Raw genomic sequence first — 19201 nt, 5'->3', positions numbered from 1 at the left:
TCGTTTTTGAAGAATATTTATAATCATACAACTAAAGAGGTCAACTTCCATGTCTTTCAAATACGATATTGAAAAAAGATGAAAAATACTGTTCTAACTTTGTTTTCCTTCTTTAACGCTGTTATTTTCTTTTCATTAAACTGTCAAAAAAAAAAAAAAAAATGAAAATACGGGGCTGCTCTCCGGTCATGTAAGCGACTCATGGACACTTTTTTTTTTATACTTTCAGAGGCTTTTATCATCATCATCATCATCATCATCATCATCATCATCATCATCATCATCATCCGTTTGTGGTGTTTGTAGGTGCAGAAATGGAGACTGTCCGTTCAGGGTTCACACTGAAACTGAGAAACAGAGGAAGGTCCTCGGAGGCGAGAGACTAGAGTCTTCTCTCCCTTACTGTCTTTCTTTCTCTCTCTCTCTTTTTTTGTTCTCTCCATCTCTCCCTGTCTCTCTCTCTCTCTCTCTCTTTCTCTCTCTCTCTGTGTCTCTGTCTCTGTCTTGTGTAGGTCTTCCTCGTCTTTGATAGGAGCAGTTCAGTCAGCTGATTCACCGTTTATGGCTGATGGAGGGAGGGGGGGCTGGGGCTGTTGGAATGCTGGCACGTTCCAATCAGGGCAACAGTTCTTCATTACAGCATTTCTGCAAGACAGCACAGCGGTTAAGTCCTCGTTTCACATCCTGAAATCTAGAATTCCCAAAACATCATCTACAAGTTGTCAGTGCCCTCTAGTGGCCGGTCCATGACATTACATGCGTAGGAGGGGAAAACAGAAATCAATTTCATATATAAAGTCCCTCAGAGGAAAATGTTGATCTTTAGTGCTTGATGCATTTTTTTGCTCTTATTCTTAGAGTTAAGATTGAGAGCCATTGCATAAATGTTCGCAAGTGTCAAGACTTGGTCTCAGGGGTCTCCTGAGTCAGTTACCAGCAGAGGCAGTGGCGACACACCATCCATATGTTGGAAATGTGTGTATAAGTCCTAATACCCACAATATCTATGTATCTATCTATACAAAAAAAGTTCATGACATGATGGATTCAGCATGTACACATATTAGTGTGATTCTTTCTAATGTTCACATTAACCACATCTACGTACAAAATGTGCACTCATTTTTGTACTAGCTGAGCAGTGCCATACAAGAATTTCAGGGAGTTTGAAAAGACACAGAATAACAAAACGTAAAAATGGCTGATTAAATGGATTCTGAATACACGAACTTGTCTGTAAACTCTTTAAGGAAATGCTTCATTTTTAGGTCAAACCGCCAGAGTTCTCTCTTTTGGGAAAAAGAGGTGGTTGAGACGGGAAAGATCCCCAACTTAATGACTTGTGAGCATTCACAATCATCAAGACCAAATGTCTTTGGCTGATATGAGGCGTCCACATTTGTTTTTTCTTAACTTCTAGATTTCAAAGTTTAAAAGACAACCCAAAGCTCAATTGTGCAGATTTTTCTGAAATACATAGTTACACTTAAATATTTAAAGGCACACTGCCTCTTTCTTTTATCTCCCTGTATACAGTATGTCCTACAAAGTCCAGGCTTAATAAAGTGAGAAAGTCAGAAAGAACTGCAAATACTAATAGTCTGCACCTTAAGAATCAATATTTAAATCATATCAGGTATGGGCTCCAAGCCACTTCCTGTCCCAGTGAATACAGTGATGGCTAAAATCAGAGACTGGTAGCTCATGAGGTCAGCAAACTGGAAAATGGCCATGTTGTACAAATGTCCCATTAACTCCCTCTCTGTCCTGTCTGAGGCTGGCACTGTAACACCCCTCTCTCCCTCTCTTGCAGTGTATGAGCTTGTGTGTTGTGAGCAGTGGAACAGTGGGGCTGTAATCCCATTAGTGTTGGTTCATTGGACTGGCCAGCGTGTGAATGGGGGGGGGCAGACACCGCCCCGGGGCCTGCTGACAGAGGCCCCACTCTCACACACACTGGACTTCTAACTGACCAACACAGATGGATTCAGACGAGGAACGCAGTGGGTGGTTTAGCGACCCTGATGTCTGGGCTGGGCACAATGGTACTGTCTGTTTCACTAATCCGGTGTTATCAGTAATATCACAGTTTTATTTCCCCCCCTGCGCGCACTGCAAGTTAAAAGTGATGCAAGAAAGAAGATATAAAATCTCTGATGTAGGCTGTAGGCTTCACTGGTTTGGCAACGCTGACGTTTTGTTCTGACAACACTGCCCAAAACGTGTTAACAGTGACTGTAAGGCCTTCTGAGGGGCTGCACTCTGACCATAACAGTTGAAAAACTCTTGTAAACTGCGGGTTGTTCAGCTACACCCATTTTAATTTCCAAACAACAAAGAGGCCCGACTACTGACACCAAAACCCCACTTCTTAAGTTGTATCTGTACATTACATTGCACTGCGCTGCGCTAACTTTCAGAGATACTAAACAGTTTATGCTTTTTATTCTTTTCACACGTAATTAGTCTTGAGCAGAAGCGGTTCATGTTTGAATACTGTCAGCTCCCTGCACAGAGATCAGAAAATACAGTTATTATGATTATGACAATATGATACCAAACTGGTACTGAGAAGGAAATGTATTGATCATAAAGAAATGTTTTATCCACTCAGAGAAAAAGGGTCAGCTACAAGACTGAGTCAGCTTCTTGCTCTAGGATGCTCCAGCATGGTTGACACCCACAGAAATGACAGCTTGAAATGTCCTCCAGTTTAAGAACAAAGTCTCCCTACTCATTTTACCACCCTACTGCCCATTAGTCTCTCTGACAAAACCCATTGGGGGTGAAACAGAAAGTTTAAAAAGAAGAAATCAAGCAGCAACGTTGCGCACAGAGGATCCTCTACCAACAAACAGAGACCAACTAAGTGTTGAGGCCTTAGTTACAATATTTCTTTCAAATGTGAAAGAAACGCAGGGCTTTAACTTCTCTTTCAAGCTCTTTTTTTTAAAAATTCTTCAAATACATTTTATTGTGTACATCCAAGTGCAACACCATGAACGTCTTTGAGGAGACACTGTCCGGTCGTGGGGAACAGCTATAAGCACCTTTTCCTTTAGACATGGTCAGATGACATATATATATACACACACACACACACACATATATATATACATATATATACGTATATATATACGTATATATACGTATATACACATATATATACACATATATATACACACACATATATATACGTATATATATACATATATACACATATATAAACACACATATATATATATATATATATATATATACACACACGTATACATATATATACACATATATATATATACTCTTTCAGCGAATACCTTCAAGGTTTGGAAACAGTGAGGCCCAATTTAGTAATCTCCATGTGAGGCTGGATACACATCATGAGATCTCACAAGATCTGCTCAACTGACTGAACCTAAACTCTTCTTTCCATATCAGGTTGGAAACATTCTCACTGCGTCAGCGAGGGACGGGTTAACTGGGGTTAACTCTTATCATCAGGGGCTCACAGTGACCTCTGACCTACGGTGGGTTTTTGGGTCAATGCAACCAGCAGCTAAAATTAGAAGTGGGCAATATGACGATACATACTGTGAGAGGAGATTTTGCTACACAGCTTATACCAAGGTAGCTGTGCCTTTACTATTTCTGGCTGTTAAAGGCCATTATGGGCATTGTTATAAATCAATAAGCATGACTGCTTTATAATGGCATTATAGGAGCCTTGCACCAAAGTGATTTGATTTGTCAGGTATCAAAGTTACTAAATTATCAACAAAAATAAAATCAAAAAATATTTATTATGGTTTCTCAGCTGAATTTATTAGAAAATGTACTATATGTAAATATATAATGGGATTTCAATATAAAAGTAGATATATCGTGACAGAAGATACGGTCTTGACACTACCAGTGTTTATAAAGAGAGCTGCAAGGACAGTAGCTCCAATCCAACACCTAGAATGGATTACTAAAATTAATTATTGCATCACATGCAGTAAATATCAGTAAAGACCAATTCAAAATGAATAGACCAGCTCGTCTGTTTTGAAGGATTGACGGTAATATGCAGCCTGGTTTTACTGAGCGTGACTTAGACTTCAGACTTCCTCATTACCAGTGTCCGGCCAAACTATAAGAAATGTTGTGAAAAAAACCAAAAAGAAGAAGCGATTCTGATTTTCCTGGGAAACAACCTAATGACAGATCTGGATTTCCTCAGACATAACCAGCTGCTGCAGTCTGCTGAGGTCCATATTTAAATCCAGCCATCATACAGTGACTCACTCATTCAACAGCAATGAAGATGGAAAAAAAGAAAATGCTAATGAAAGCACTTCACACTTTTGAAGGCTGACTCAGGGGATGTTGGCCTGTCCAGAAACATTTACTGGATCTGCAACTAATCTGCATCAAAGAAATGCTTTTCATTGTCACAGGACGACAACTGCAGTCAGTTATAGAAAGCGACAACACACGTTCCACACATGCAAATTATGAATAAGATGCCTGACTGATCTGTAGTCACATGGAGTAGTTCCTCTTCAGACAACGGCTACATTTAATATACAGTGATACAGAAGATGACACTGCCATCCTGCACTGGAAGAACTACACACAAAACCCTTTCAACATATACTGGTTCCAGTTCGATGAATCCAGGTCAGTTAATGTGGAATAAACTGACCCTGCTAACCAAGCACGTTTCCACAGAAGCTGCATTTTCTGTAACTTTTATCCGCTTATAGTATATGTTGCACCTCTATCTGCCTGGAGGGGGGGCTCTCTCTCTGAATTCCACCTCCCAAGGTTTCTTAAATTGTCTTTATGAGCTCAGGTTCTTCTTACAGAGCTCAAGAAAGGACAGTAACCACTGCTGACACAATGTCGTAGTAGGCTATACAGATGAATTTGACTTTACTTTGCTGCAGGCAAACAAGTGCGTTATATATTGCGATGAATGATGAACTACACCTGATGAAAGCAGCATCATCTAAGATGACAGAAAGCTATTATGTAACATGAATTAACCTTTCAGCCTGCCCGTGCATCTAGACCTCATAAATATGTGAGCTGCTGGGCCTTTATGACTAACACTATGTGTTATGAAATTTTAGACACACATGTACACACACACACACACCTGGCTCAGAGCTGCTGCAGGGGCTGGTGGGAGGGGGGGTCTTTAAAGCAGGACACAATTGGATTTCTTTTTCGCCTTCTTCTTTTCCACTGGCGTTTTCCTATTTATCTGTCTGACCAGGTCATAGAAGATCTAACAAAGACACAACAAACAAAGACAAAACAAAAACTGTCAGTGATTTGGTGGTAAAGTCATCTCTCCTCTTTCATACACGGCAAGTCTTAACACACTGTGGCACCTTCAAGCAATCACCTGAAGCCTCATCACTAAATGGATTGATGTCCCCGTTTACACACAGTAGGTTTAAGAAGGGTGTTGCGCTGAGTAGCAGGTATAATCCAGGTGAGCTCATTACTACCTGCATCTTAGATATACTGGTCTTTGTAAACACAAAATAAAAATGATGAAGTTACTCTCACAATTAGAACTCTAAGTCAGGATTTCAATAATTCCCAGAGAGATAAATGTAATATTGTGGCTACTCTTTGAGGATCAGCTGTTTACAATACGGGTGAGTGGTTTGTTTGCGAGTGTACTCACATCGAGGACGTTGATCTTTGACTTTGCAGAGGACTCTAAAAAGGCACAGTGGTTCCACTGTCTGGCCAGGTTCTGGCCCTGCTCCTTCCCCACCACACGCTCATCCTCCAAGTCGCACTTGTTCCCCACCAGGATCATCGGCACCTGAAGACAAGCAAAAGAAGGTAAGTATGAATCCCTTTGAGACAAACGTTGTGATTTTGTGTTAGAAAAATTAAATAGACTCGAATTTATACATGCAACCAAAATATAGCTTTCTCTCTTTTAAAATTTTGAATTCATTTAACACTGGCTAAACAAATACATCACTAAATACAAAATTGTCATCATCTGAAGCAATGAAAAATGCAATCAGACACAGATGCGTCAGACATTTATTTTGAGTGGTAAGTCCATAAAAATAAATAGAGAGAGAGGGAAGTTAGACGATAGAAAGGAGAATAAAGAAAAATAGGGGTTTAGAGCAGAAAGTGAAAATGAAAGAAAGAGATGGAAAAGTGCGGGACAGTGTGAATCATGGCAAGGTAGCATTTGAAATGTTGTTGATACTAATGCCAATACGATACTCAAGTTCAGTCTAAATTCCAAAAGCATACTTTTTGAATATCACAAAATTATAAATAAAAATAACAGATGCAAAAGAGTGCATGTTTGCATTCATCTGCTTTAATGTGAATTTGGAAGTTGTCCATAAAAAAATAGGGTGGATATGACAGGAATTCTATGTGAATCTTGCAACAACAAATCTCAGCCCTACTCAGCACCCTGGTGACATTAAAGGGTGCACATTGGGACTGGGAGGTAGTGAGAGTCAATGAATGGTGAACTCATGTGCATCCTCAAAGTAAAAGAGGGAAGACATGATTATTTTTTATTATTAACAGTTAAATAGTCAATTTGAAGCCTGGATAAGAGGATCACAAAGACAATCAAGAAAATCAATCCATCTCTGGCAAAAAAGTCATTTAGGTTACAAAACAGTGACAAAAGAGATCAATATGAACTCGCCATTAATGTAGTTTCTCTCTGTTTTATTTCTTTAGAAAAGGAAATCCTTTCCAACCAAAACAGAGAACACAACCACCGACATGAAGCGCAGCTGGTTGTGGAATCTCCCAAATACTCAACACTTCTTCTTTTGTGCCCCGAGTCAGATGTTTTAACAACCAAGGTCAAAAAAACAAAAACCCTCAGAGGAAGAAATAATATTCTGGGCAAAACTTCAGCCCCAACTGTCACAGTGGGCAGAGCCGGGACAGTCAGGGTGTCGGGATGCGTCTCATCCTGCCTGCTGTTTCCTGACCGGCTATCTAGGGAGCATGCCGGCCCGGAGGAAGTCATGGCAGCCCCGCCCAGCCGGGATAACATCGCTTTCCTTCCTGAATGTTTTCGAACATTTCAGCTGGATTCCATGCTCTGGCTGCTCTCTGGAATTACATGATAGTGTGAGACCGTGTGTGTGTGTGCGCGCACGCTTGTGTTCAATCGGCATGCAGAGTATTTTCACATTAAAACTTGGCTTCACTATACCACCCACTGTACAACTGTATGACAACAACAAAAAAGGCTCAAGTTTGAGGAGGAGTTCAGTATTTTGTTTTCTATGGGCTTACAGAATATTTGTTTGTGGTACAGCTTAGTAAGAAATATACATAATCAACTAGTGGAAAGTTTTGCATGTAGCAAGACAGGCGCCAAAAATATATCAGTGGGGAAATCTATTTGTGGTGGGCCTGCAACAAATAAATCCATGCATGGGAAATCCTGCCTTTGCTCTCTTCTCCTGGTCCAGAAACGGCCCCCAGACGTGTCTTAAGGATCTGGAAAAACTGGATATTTGTAAGCAAGATGGTAGTACCCTGACATGCACCAACTTGCTCAAACTTCCTTTCCCCACCAACAAGTCTACTGTTCAGAGGTCGTTTTTGACAGCAGTATGGCCACGTTCCTCCGGATAATACTTTTGAGTATTCCAGGGCCCTTATTTCTTTGCTTTCTCTCTCTCTGGGGCTGTGAGGCAGACGACAGGAAACTGCGATGTTTAGTTTAACCCCATGGAGGTTGCTGCTTGATGTTTGATATCCAAACAAACCCTCGCAGTGGACTGCTAAACGACATTTCTCCCAAGGGGTCCTGGGAGAACCAGTGGTATGCCCTCCTAACACAAACTCTTGAGCCAAGATGGGATGAAAAGGATGGAGAGAGGGATCGTAGGACGGAGGTATGCAGGGAAGAAAAAATGTTCAGTGTCAGCAGCACATAAGGCAACATTAGCCTACTTGAAGAATCCGTGCAGCCCACAGAGAATCTGTTCAGACGCTGTTAACATGCTACAGACAGGCCCTGTCCCGCCCACAAGGCATGCTGGAGATTGGATTGCGGGGAACATAGAACAGGGCAGTATAGAGTAGCTTAAATGAATGGAGCCAGTCGTTCCAAATGAAGCAGTGAGTCACTAGCATGGAGTCAGGCATTAGTACCATCCGAGTCACACAAGCAGAGACGGAGATGGCCCGGAAAAGTCATAAGACCTCTCTTACATAAGAACTGTGGAAGGAAGTAAGGGAAGTCAGCTTTTAATACACTGCTGGTGACTGCTCACTTACTTTATTCTTCACTCCTAACAACTTTTTTTAAGGAGATGGAATTTGGCCCCACTGTGTTCAATGCACAGTCATTAAAAGGCTTTTTAATTGAGCTTGGCAATATAAAGTGCATCTGTACATTTTGCCAGCATTGCAGTAAATGGTGCATAGAAGAGCTGAAAGTGAGAACAGCTGTAGCAGCAACTAGAGTGTCTGCTTTAGCTCTGCAATCGGGCTTGAAAGCTTTCTTCAAATAAGAAATCTGCCCTCGTGGATGAAAAAGAAAACATGTTAAGCATTTCCTTTGGTTGTGCATTCCTGCAAGGGGCAAAGAAAGATAAACAGATGTCACGGCCATCATAGGTAAAAGGCTTAAATCACCGGTGGACTGATAGCTGTCAGAGTGGCCATAATAGCCAGATAAGCACAAATGTTACATTCAGAGGGAACACAGTTGGAGAAGAAAAGGGATGTCGACTGTTTTCTTGCACGTTGAGGAGCCACTGATCCTGCAATCCATCTGTTAGCCTGAGGCTAACCTCAGTTCCCTAACCACGAAGGCTCTAATGAAGGACCACAGCCTCACGATCCTGTGTGTTTTTGATGAGCTGAGGCTTTCCTTGCACATCATCCCTGACAGTCCAATCACCCGCACAGAGTGCCAGACCACTGTAACACCACAAGGCAGGCCATAGAGAAGAGAGGGCGAACACAGAGCAACAGGCGCTGAAAAGGCCAGTCAAAACAAAAAGCAGAGGGACGTACTAGCAGATATAGAGGAAGGGGAGCAAGAGAAGGACCAATAGAAAGATGGACAGAAAACGGCGGTATACAACTTCTGCGCCAGGCTGCAGAGGGGCTTTTTTAGATGGTTGACAGGGAACAGAGAGAGAGGAAAGGAAAGAGTGAGAGAGAGGGTTATGGTAACATTCACTCCCTCCAGAGATCACCAAAAAAGGGCATCTGAGATCCTGCTGACGCACTATCTACCCCACCAGAGAGGGGATGGAGGGCTTACTCATTCAACAGCCTCACAATTTACCAGAGATACAGAAAGTTGGAAAAGTGCTTCTAACAAACAGTAAACCAGGAAAATAATGAGATGACACATCCTCTTTTTATTTGCACTGTTATAGATCCAAGCTGAGTGGCAGACTTGGAGAGGAAAACCACACTGTATAAAAAGCGAGACTAATCGGGTTGAACATCCACTAGTGAGACAAAGGGAAAAGGGACTATTAGCTAAGTGGGGACTATGGCTCTGTGTCCCTGTTAAATACATCTGAAGTCATCAAACCACAGGAGCCTGCGTGACGCCAATATCAGCTAATGCTAAGATACGTACACAAGTTTCACAAGTGCTTTCTCATTGTTTTTACTCTGACAACACAGTAATGACACCTTGACACGACCTGCATTACGTCGAGGTAATACAAATTTGTAATTACTGGCATAAGATGCAGTGATTACAGTGTTGAATGGTATCCATAGCAACAGTGCAATCTGGTTCCGAACAATGTAGGCGGCTGAGAACACGGACATGGGGCGCTTGTAACCTATCTGTACTCTTATCCACTATCTGTGTTTCTACAATAAAATATGAAACTAAACGAGAAAAAGTTCTGTGAAAATGTGGAAGAGCTGATGTAAACATGCCTGTAAGCCTAAGTGTGCATACTGTATACTTACATCCTCTGTGTCCTTTACTCGTAGAATCTGTTCTCTCAGGTCCTGGAGGTCGTTGAAGGTGGACTGTGCTGTGATGGAGTATACCAGGGCGAAGCCTTGGCCATTCTTCATGTACAAGTCCCTCATTGCTGTGAACTGCTCCTACACAGCGGGAAAAGTAAAGAGGGGAGACAGGCCATGAGCTCTGGCATTTTATATAATGTATAAACATATACATATGTATAAACATTTCACATTTATTCAGTACGTATAGTGGATGTAGTGACAGGTGCAGTGCGGTGGAATTGCAGGATCTCTATCAAGTTTTTCGCTCACAGCATTGTGCGGTGTGGGTAGACTATCAGCACCCTTTGAAACAAGCAACGTGTTCATGCTTGTGCAGCACTAACATGCATACAATTACCTTACCACACTCTTCTAGCATACATGAACAAGACTTTGTCTACAGCCATGCGGGTGTCTCTGTGAGGCTGTACTTAGCTTTGAGCTAAATGCTAATGTCAGCAAGACAAAATGCTCATAATGACAGTGCTAACATGCTTATGTTTAGCAGGTATAATATTTACCATGTTCACCATCTTAGGTTAGTGTGTTAGCATGCTAAAATTTACTAATGAGCACTAAACACAAAGTACAACTGAGGCTGATGGGAATGTCGTTAGTTCGGACAAATTAAAATTTAGAATTTACAATGACGCTAGATTAACTGTTACGGTATTCATCCTCTGGTGACCATGAATGTCTTTACAACATTTCATCCAAATCCATGCAATAGTTGTTGAGATATTTTAGTCTGGACATCCAAATGTCAGTGTTCAACACAGCAATACAGGGTATCGACAGAGATTTCAGTGGTATGGAGTTCACTTACTGTGCCTGCCGTGTCGAGAATTTCAAGCATACATTGCTGCCCATCTACCTCCACTTGCTGTAAGAGAGAAAAAAAAATGGCAACAGACTCAGATAATGTAAAGCTTAATTTCAGATCAATGGGCACATCATATTCCACATGTAAAATACAGCATACCATTAAAAAAAAAAAAACAAGAGAGACAATTAACACATGAGGAAGAGATGAGATAGAAGCAAGATATAATAATATATGTAAAGACAGAGAAGGAAAGAAAAAGAAAGACAGGAGTGAAAGAGAGAAAAACAGAATGATGAAGTGAGTTAGATGAGAAAAAAAACAAGAGCACAACATCATGACGTGAACCTGCAGAGCAGCTGCTAACAATCAGCTCATTCCAATCCAGCACTCTGCCGCTCCTTCTCCCCACTCATGGGACACTCACCTTTCTGTACGAGTCTTCTATTGTAGGGTCATATTTTTCCACAAAGATTCCCTGTACAAACTGAACTGTCTGTAAGAGAAGACACAGAGCAAGCCAACGTCAGATCAACGCGACCTCCCGGCCACAAGAACAAAACATCCAGAGAGGCAAATAAGTGCCATGTCTCCTTGCTGTGTCATATCAACAACTCGGTAGGACATTGACAAAGAGGATGTTGCTGGTGAGACCTGGCAGGACGCAGACAAAGTTCAACTAAAGCTCTGTGCATCGCTGATTTATCTTATAGACACACGACACGTGACACACATATGCAAATACAGAGTCAGGACTGCGCTGCATTAAGCACTGTGCTTAATGGTAGGTTTACATTAGGGGTAGACCGAGTTCACCTGATAATATCTTAAGATCTAAACATGTCTGCCTGCCAGTTTGAGGGATTAACCTGATTTCAACACCTGGTCGAAGTTAGCTAAGCAGGGCATACATGTCACAGACATTCATGACCTCCTGACAACCTTGTAATGACAAGAAAATACATGAAATGATTTTGTGTCTGTTCTTAGTCCACTGAAAACTAAATGGTGAAAATGGGTTCAAGTATTTAAACTGCCCAACGCGATTTGGGTTTTAATTATTTTACTGGAACTACAGAGTAACAAGCCTGCAGCAGTTGAAAGAACTAGACTGTATAACACTGTACATAGTAGACCTGAACACTTGTCAAAAAACACAAGCATTTCCTATAAATAGTTAAAGCAAAGGCAAAAAAGTTTCAGTAAAAAAAAAAAAAGAGGAAAAGGACAGTTTCATTTGTGCTCTTGTGGCTCACTAAGTCAAAAATACCACAACATAGTATTCTCCACAACTTTGAAGCAAAATGTATATTTCTTTGCTGTTTAAATAACCTACAAAGTCTTAAGGAAACACACTGCAGAGGTGTTAGAGATGGGGGGGGGGCAGGAAGGGATTCAGGAGGGAATACTCACCAGAGCGGACTTGCCCACACCTCCAGAGCCTAACACCACGAGCTTGTATTCACGCATGGCGGGTTTGCTTCACCGGACAGCCCAATAATCTGCACTGGACAAACAGGGAAAAGCAAAATGGGACAAACAAAATGAGAAAAGGTGCAAAAAACAATATCTAACTTTCTTTTCAAGCAAAACAAAGAAATTTTCCCAGACTGGTCTCTGAGTTTTTCCACTCCAGAAAGGAAGGATTCTAGTCATTCCTGGAGGTTATGGACAAGAAGCAGCACAACAATGGAGGGAACACCCATAAGTGGAGCTGCTTCAGGGTGGAGGAGGTGAAGAGTATGTGACCCCTCTCTAACACAAACCAGCTGTGGTGTGTATGAGAGTAGGGGGAACTGAAGGGGAGATGATACATGGATCTGGCAGATATTCCTCCTAATGACACAATCATCTGGCGTTCACACACCAAAACACACCCTGCTGTCAGATGTTTTAGTCACTCACTCATTCGTGTTATTGTAAAACAGCAATACAGTGTCAGTCTTTTTCGACTAATGACAGAAAACAGCTGAGGGAAGTGGAAACTGCAATGGAGAGGAAATTGTGAAATCACTGGAATATACCTTTAAGGGATGGGGGGGCTTCTAATCGTTGGCACACATTGTGGCGTAAAGTTTGTTGGTTTAGCCAACTGGGTCACTACAAGTTGGGTTACAGAGACCCAGAGACTGCTACACTGAGGTTGATGGCTGGGTTTCTGATTCCTCGTAAACTTTCAAGCTTCATATCAAATTATATTTTTGTAAAAGTTGATGTCCGACAGTCGCAAAACAATGCTGTCACGTGAAAATCATGCATCTCTAAAACAAACTTTTCGAGAGCTAAGAAAAACCGCCCTGCATTTTTCAGGTTTTTCAATGATTTATTTAGCTTAAGAAATGGGAAACTTTTCTCAACCCTTTAAAAAACACAGAAAGTCTTTGACAAGTCAGCTCTAACCTGAGGATGGGCTTTTCTGACATTTTATAGACCAAATGATTCATCTAGAAAAAACAAATCTATAATGAAAGTTATCATTTGTTGCAAATCTACTTCAGTTCATATGAAAAATTCAACATGGTTTTCACTGACAATGTCAAGCATTTCTTTTAAAATGTGTGTTGAGGTCGTTTTCCCCTTAGTATAATTCAGTTCAGTATTCTCTTTGAGATATATTTTTCATCATTTACTGCACCTGTTCCTGCACTGAAAATAAAGATTAACAGATCAAAATCATAACAGAGTATAATACTAAATCACAATGTAGACTCGGGTAAGGTGACAGCATCGTTTTGTGAGCTGTATGACAAATCACCATCCTTATGCCTTACTGTGCCACATTTATTAAATTACTGATAAAAGATGGCACTGTGGCTGTACCCAAACCAGGTTTCTTCAACTACACATACTGGCCTCTCATCCTGAAACCAAAGGATACAACTTTTCTGTCACGGGTTTAAAAGTGCAGCATGTTGAGAAAGTGGTTCGTGTTAAAAATCAGGTCTCAAGGAAGACAGTATAGCCTCGCTTGATAATCAACCCTTTTTGCAAACCATCAAAAGCTAATCGCCAGCCATTCTGGGAAGCAGATGATCCCCTCCTACACTGTTCTTTTTACAGCACACTCCATCGAAATACTCAGGGGGGTGGACAAAGGACTAAGGACCTCCAACTTCAATCACAAGCAGTGACCATGTGGGATATGAAGCCCGGACTGTGAATAATTCATACTCACTAATCCTTTACACACAAAGGGAAGTTCTCCTTGCACGATTAGGGAGGAGCCCATTGGGAGGAAAAGAAAAAGAACAGGGCTGCACAAGTGCTATGCAAACAGTCTCTGCTGCACTCTCACGTAAACATTCAAGTACAGAGTCAAGTGCATGTACAGTGTCACATATACGATGTCATACAGACAATGTCACACTTAGATTTAGGCTAGGCCTCACTTGTCAGCTATCCACACATCATGGTTTTTGTATGGACACTGTGGACTGACCCCTGCTCAGGCAGATGATGTCAGGAACCCACTCTGTGACAGTGGCTGTTACATGTCACTGCTTAAGAGGTCGTTATTGAGGACGTCTGCTCCTCCAAAAAGTGTAAAGTCCAATTCTGTCTGTTCCCTCCCTTAAAAATCCTCCAAGGATGAGCAAAACTGAGGTATATCGAAATGATCGATTAGGACCTTGGTTTCCAATCTATGTGTTAGGCACCATAGCGAGTGTAGATTCACCTGATTCACTGGCATTTTGCAGGAAATCAGTTAGTAATGGAATAAATTCTTCTGATGTTAGATGAGGTGCTCTACAGGGGGTTAGGGTTAAACTGGAAATAAATATAGTCCTCTTGTAGGAAGATCGTCACAGTTACGCAAAATCTTATTAGGAAGATACCACCTCAAGCACAAACATGCACACGATTCTTACCTACATTTGTATTATTGCCTTTTCCTTACATTTCTACGTTTTAATATTTGAAACAAATAAGTTTACATGCTATTTTCAAAACAAAGAATATATGAGTGCATTGTATGGCCTTTGCTTTTTTTGATTTTATGTGTATTGCCCATGTTATTACTGAGGATGGGAGATTGGTTTAATTACTGATATTTCTACGACCATCTAAAAGGAGAACTAACACAGATTTTTTTTAAATGTAATTGCGGGTGCTTACCACAGCAAAAACTGGCAACATGAGAAAAATATGGATAACAGTGACTCAAGTAGCGGGCACATTCATAACATGAACGATGGGCCGTATGAGCGGCAGCCAGCAACAGTTGCTCTCTATTTCAACAATTTCCCTCTGGATGAATAAAATTCTATCTCATCTTATTTTAGCAATGTTGGCAGTGTTGATTTAGTTTCTTCAAAAGTTAGTTGTTTTTCTATTGTCCTATTAGCTTTTACATAACTATGTCATAAAATTGTAGATTGTCAGGTAATGTGCTGGTAAGCTGACGACAAAGCTCAACTTTCGCCTAGAAATAAAAGACAATCAATTTTGAAGTTAAATTGCATCATTGAGGATGAAACCACTTAAAAAGGCAAGATCGTCTGAGCTCGAGTAGGAGTGAAGGACAACATTTCTCAGTTCGAGTGTGTTAATTCATGTTCTCGAGAATGGCAAAGTGGTTGTGCTTGACGCCTGCCAAGACACAAATACCACTCTCACCACCAACTCAAATGACCTTACTGATCAAGACTCAAACTAACCTAATTCTGCTTAATATTCAATTACTGAACAACATCTGTGTCCTTTTAGCTCCTTTCTTGTTGAGCGTTCCTCTCATAAGTGCAGCCTTTTCTACAAAAGGCTCAACAAAATGAAGGACCTGACTGAAAAGGATGCTCTCGTTCTGACACCTTATCTATAAACTTTCATACCAGGAAAGCTACATACAAACGCTGCACTCTCTCCCTGCCTACACACTCACGACGAACACATACATACACACACACACACACACACACAGGGCCATTTAAGGACATCTCCCTTTAAAAACCAAAACCTCGGCCTCTTTCCACTGCCCTCAACTACACACTGTCATTCCCAACAAAACAAACACACAGCTGCCGTTACTCTGCTCTCGTAGTAACCCCAGCAAATAAGGAGCGAGGGAAAGCCACATGCCACAGAAAACATGCTCCACCATGACATCACTGCATCACTCACCCTCTACAGCCAAAGGTATGTATCCATCTAAGGCTGGAAATTGGACGTGGTGGTGCTGCTAGCAAGAATATGCAGCGAATGCGTCTGGATAAACTACAACTCAAACTAGAGGACACTGAAATTAGAGAGCAGGAGGCTTTGCAGTTAAATTAGAACATCCAGGATCCACTATTTCCTGGTCTAGTGAGGCTAATCCGACAGCAATGATGCTGTCACAGCGCCTGACTCAGCACGGCCGTATGATTGACAGCTACCCTGTGTATCTTCGACCCAGTGCGGATGGTAAAAATGCACACATCCGTTGGTTGAGCTAGCAGCATGATACAGACTCTTGTGCCATCTTCTTATTTGCTTGCTTGTTGACCCACATGACAACTTCAGGTTTAGGTGTAGAAAAAAAACAGGCTGAGATAATGGTTGTTCTGGTGGAGTGTTTTTTAATGCTGATAAGCTCCAGGTTACTCATTACCCCAACCATAACCACAGCTCACATCACTTGATCACGCTGAGCTTAGCATAGGAAACCCACAATCTTTAGGGGAATAACCTAGAAACTACTGACAGCAGAAAACCTGTCAAGGACAGACCTTAAGTAACAAAGACAGAGCTAACTTATTTCCTAATAATGTCTTCAAAATTTCCTGGAAAGAACATTGAATGTTATTTGGTACTAATTATACTGAAAAAAGTTCTGAGAGTGAGACTCTGAGACTAAAAACAGCTGTTGAAATCCAGAGGAATTTCCTTCAAAGTACCGCTCCTTTTAAACCCAAGTTGAAATGTATTCATTATTCATTGTATTTCAATTTATTATTCATTTTATTTCATTCTTGGAAACTTTTTTCTTCATATATGTTAAACTGCATGATTGCCCGTAGTCGTATGGCACATTTTTGCATGTTCAGCTGGTCTGGTTTGACTGAAAGACTAGCTTAGCAGTTAATTGGGATTAATTAATTGGGAGTACACCAATTTAACCCCATCTCTAATTTAACCTATAATTAGTGCCAAATTACATACTTCTTTTTAGGAAACTTCCTAGGAAATTAGGAATTTACGAGCCTGTAAAATAAACCCTTACCACCATGTTTTCACAGCGGCAACTACTGTAATGTTGTTTTTTTAAGAGCTGATCTTCATGTGTGATAGCTAACACTGCATTAACTTCATTCCGGAAATCTTGATGTATGAGTAATGAGGATGTTTCTGATTTCAACCCTTAAGGCAAAAGATTTCCACTAATGTGACATTTGTTAATATCTTTGAAGCCAAGGTGTCAAACTTCCTGCACAATCTTTATCAAAATTATACCCACAGAGGAATGTCTTTAAAGAACCAAAAGCTCACATTGTCTAGTTGCATAGTTCATACATCTCTTTTTCGGGCTCACTATAACCCTGAATGCCCCCCATGAGTCAGAACAAAACTGCAGCCAGGCACACAAAACTTTGCTGTGACTTAATTATGACAAAGATCTGTAACTGACAAACACCATCAGCAGTATGCATCTGTGTTGCTGAGGCCTTGACCTGTAACCACATCCTCTTTCCAGAGCACATGAAGGCTTCATGCTGATAGGATGGAAAAGGAGTAGCTACCTACTAAAATAGTCTCTTCCAGTCTCTGTTCCTGTTCAAGACTCCAGACAGCAGGCTTGCTTAAAGAGAGAGGGGGGGGGGGGTGTTGGAGTGGCCTGTATGTCATCATCAAACCTGAACTATGAAGAGATTCAGGGCACCTTTGAGCCTGTTAGCCTCCTTGCACAAATGTCCACTTCACTTGGAAACTGTGATAATCTGTAATTAATACTTAATTAAGTTGAGTGTTTATATTTTGAGGATGGAGTACACACCTTTCCCGTTTCACATCATTCTCCCTGCAGCAAAAATAACCTGCAACAGGCTGGCATAAGGGCTTGGACCCAGACAAGAGAAAGTCAACTGAGCTCCTGGGTTATCTCACTGTGAATCTACCTAATTTGCTTACGGCAGTAGCATATGCTTATCACTCCAGGTCATGCTAAATCCCTGCAATCTGTGGCTGTGACTATACCACAGAGCAGTAACTAACACTCCGTCGATGCTTATTACAACCTTAGCTTCCATAACATTAATCAAATTCTCTTCAAATCATAAACCCGCTTACAGATAAACCCTTAAAATACCATAATCTGTAATCCAGTCAACTGAGACCAGCATCTATCCATAAACAATCTAGTTTCATACCAGCAACTACGCTAAGTCCCGTTATCAAGCTTGTTAGCAAAATGCCGCTAACTAGCTAGCTTTAACTGCCTGCGACGGGCCGCCGACACTTCACAACCGCTAGCTACGGCTCGTTAGCAAGCAAGCTAGCTAGCCGACACATTCCTGTCCTTAGCGTGTAATCAAAACACAGCTAGGTTGTCAGAAACATGCTGCAATCAAGCGCATTTCACAGCTCAAACGTCAACCGGACTTGGCAGGTTTTAAATCAACCCGCACTACGTTTTATTTGCTCGGGAAAGACACAGCCGATTGCTAACGTTACCTGCCCTTCCGCCTGGCCTTGACTAAAATGGGAGTGCACACTCCGTTTTGTGACTTGCGGACAATTCTTTTCATTTATCAGACAAATATAACGCACGCCGTGCACTCCGCTATGTCTGCTTATTGTCCCGCAAGTGTCGACGCGACGCGCTGCCACGCAAATGACTTATTTGACCGCGTTTAGCATGTAGTAAAGTTTGGCATTTCCACTCACCGTTTCTCGCTCGCTGTCTTTCGCCGCTCCGCAAGTGTCAGTTTGCCTCCGGCCTCTGTGCGCAGCAGACGTCACTCCCGACTATTTCTCATTTTTCTTAAAAGGGCATGACACATCGGCCACTCGTCCCGCATCATTTGCATGATAACGGGCTGCACAGTAATGATGAGTGTTAGTAGAAATACACACACGCCCTGGTATTATTCATTATTAGTAATATTTTTCAAATCAGCTGCACATTGTTTTCAGGACTTACATAGAAACATGACACATTCTTGAAGGGTGAGTTACTTTTCTGGCTGTGAAATCTGCCCGGGAGTGCCAAAATACAAAAAAACTCCTAAAGGAAAGAGTATTTTTGTGTGTCCAAGATATCTAAGATTACATGAATAAATAAAAACGTAAATACATGTGTAAGAGTTGTTTTAAGACTTTTTGTCTTGTCAGAGCAAGTCATAAGTCCTTGTGGGCAAGTCACAAGTCATAAGCAACTTTCTCGTCAACTTCAGGTTTCACACA

The 19201-nt window shown here is 41.3% G+C and overlaps 1 protein-coding gene across 3 annotated transcripts; it reads right to left on the bottom strand.

The window, feature by feature from the left end:
* Positions 1–240: 240 nt before the first annotated feature.
* LOC139283231 (ras-related protein Rap-1A-like) lies at positions 241–18746 on the bottom strand. Of its 3 annotated transcripts, none has more exons than XM_070903209.1 (8): positions 18683–18746; positions 12236–12324; positions 11250–11318; positions 10826–10882; positions 9955–10095; positions 5681–5824; positions 5141–5272; positions 241–645 (listed from the first exon to the last, which is right to left on the bottom strand). In XM_070903209.1, the coding sequence occupies exons 2-7, from the start codon at positions 12290–12292 to the stop codon at positions 5183–5185; spliced, it is 558 nt and encodes a 185-aa protein (XP_070759310.1). In that variant the 5' UTR covers positions 12293–12324; positions 18683–18746; the 3' UTR covers positions 241–645; positions 5141–5182. The 3 variants fall into 3 exon arrangements, with proteins under 3 accessions (XP_070759310.1, XP_070759312.1, XP_070759311.1); XM_070903211.1 differs by having other exon boundaries at positions 12236–12329; positions 18683–18708; XM_070903210.1 differs by lacking the exon at positions 18683–18746 and adding an exon at positions 15941–16034.
* Between the last annotated feature and the right edge of the window lie 455 nt (positions 18747–19201).

Source organism: Enoplosus armatus, chromosome 3 (assembly GCF_043641665.1).
Source record: "Enoplosus armatus isolate fEnoArm2 chromosome 3, fEnoArm2.hap1, whole genome shotgun sequence".
NCBI lineage: Eukaryota > Metazoa > Chordata > Actinopteri > Centrarchiformes > Enoplosidae > Enoplosus > Enoplosus armatus.
The sequence above is the reverse complement of the archived record's forward strand: the minus strand, read 5'-3'. Positions and strand labels throughout refer to the sequence as shown.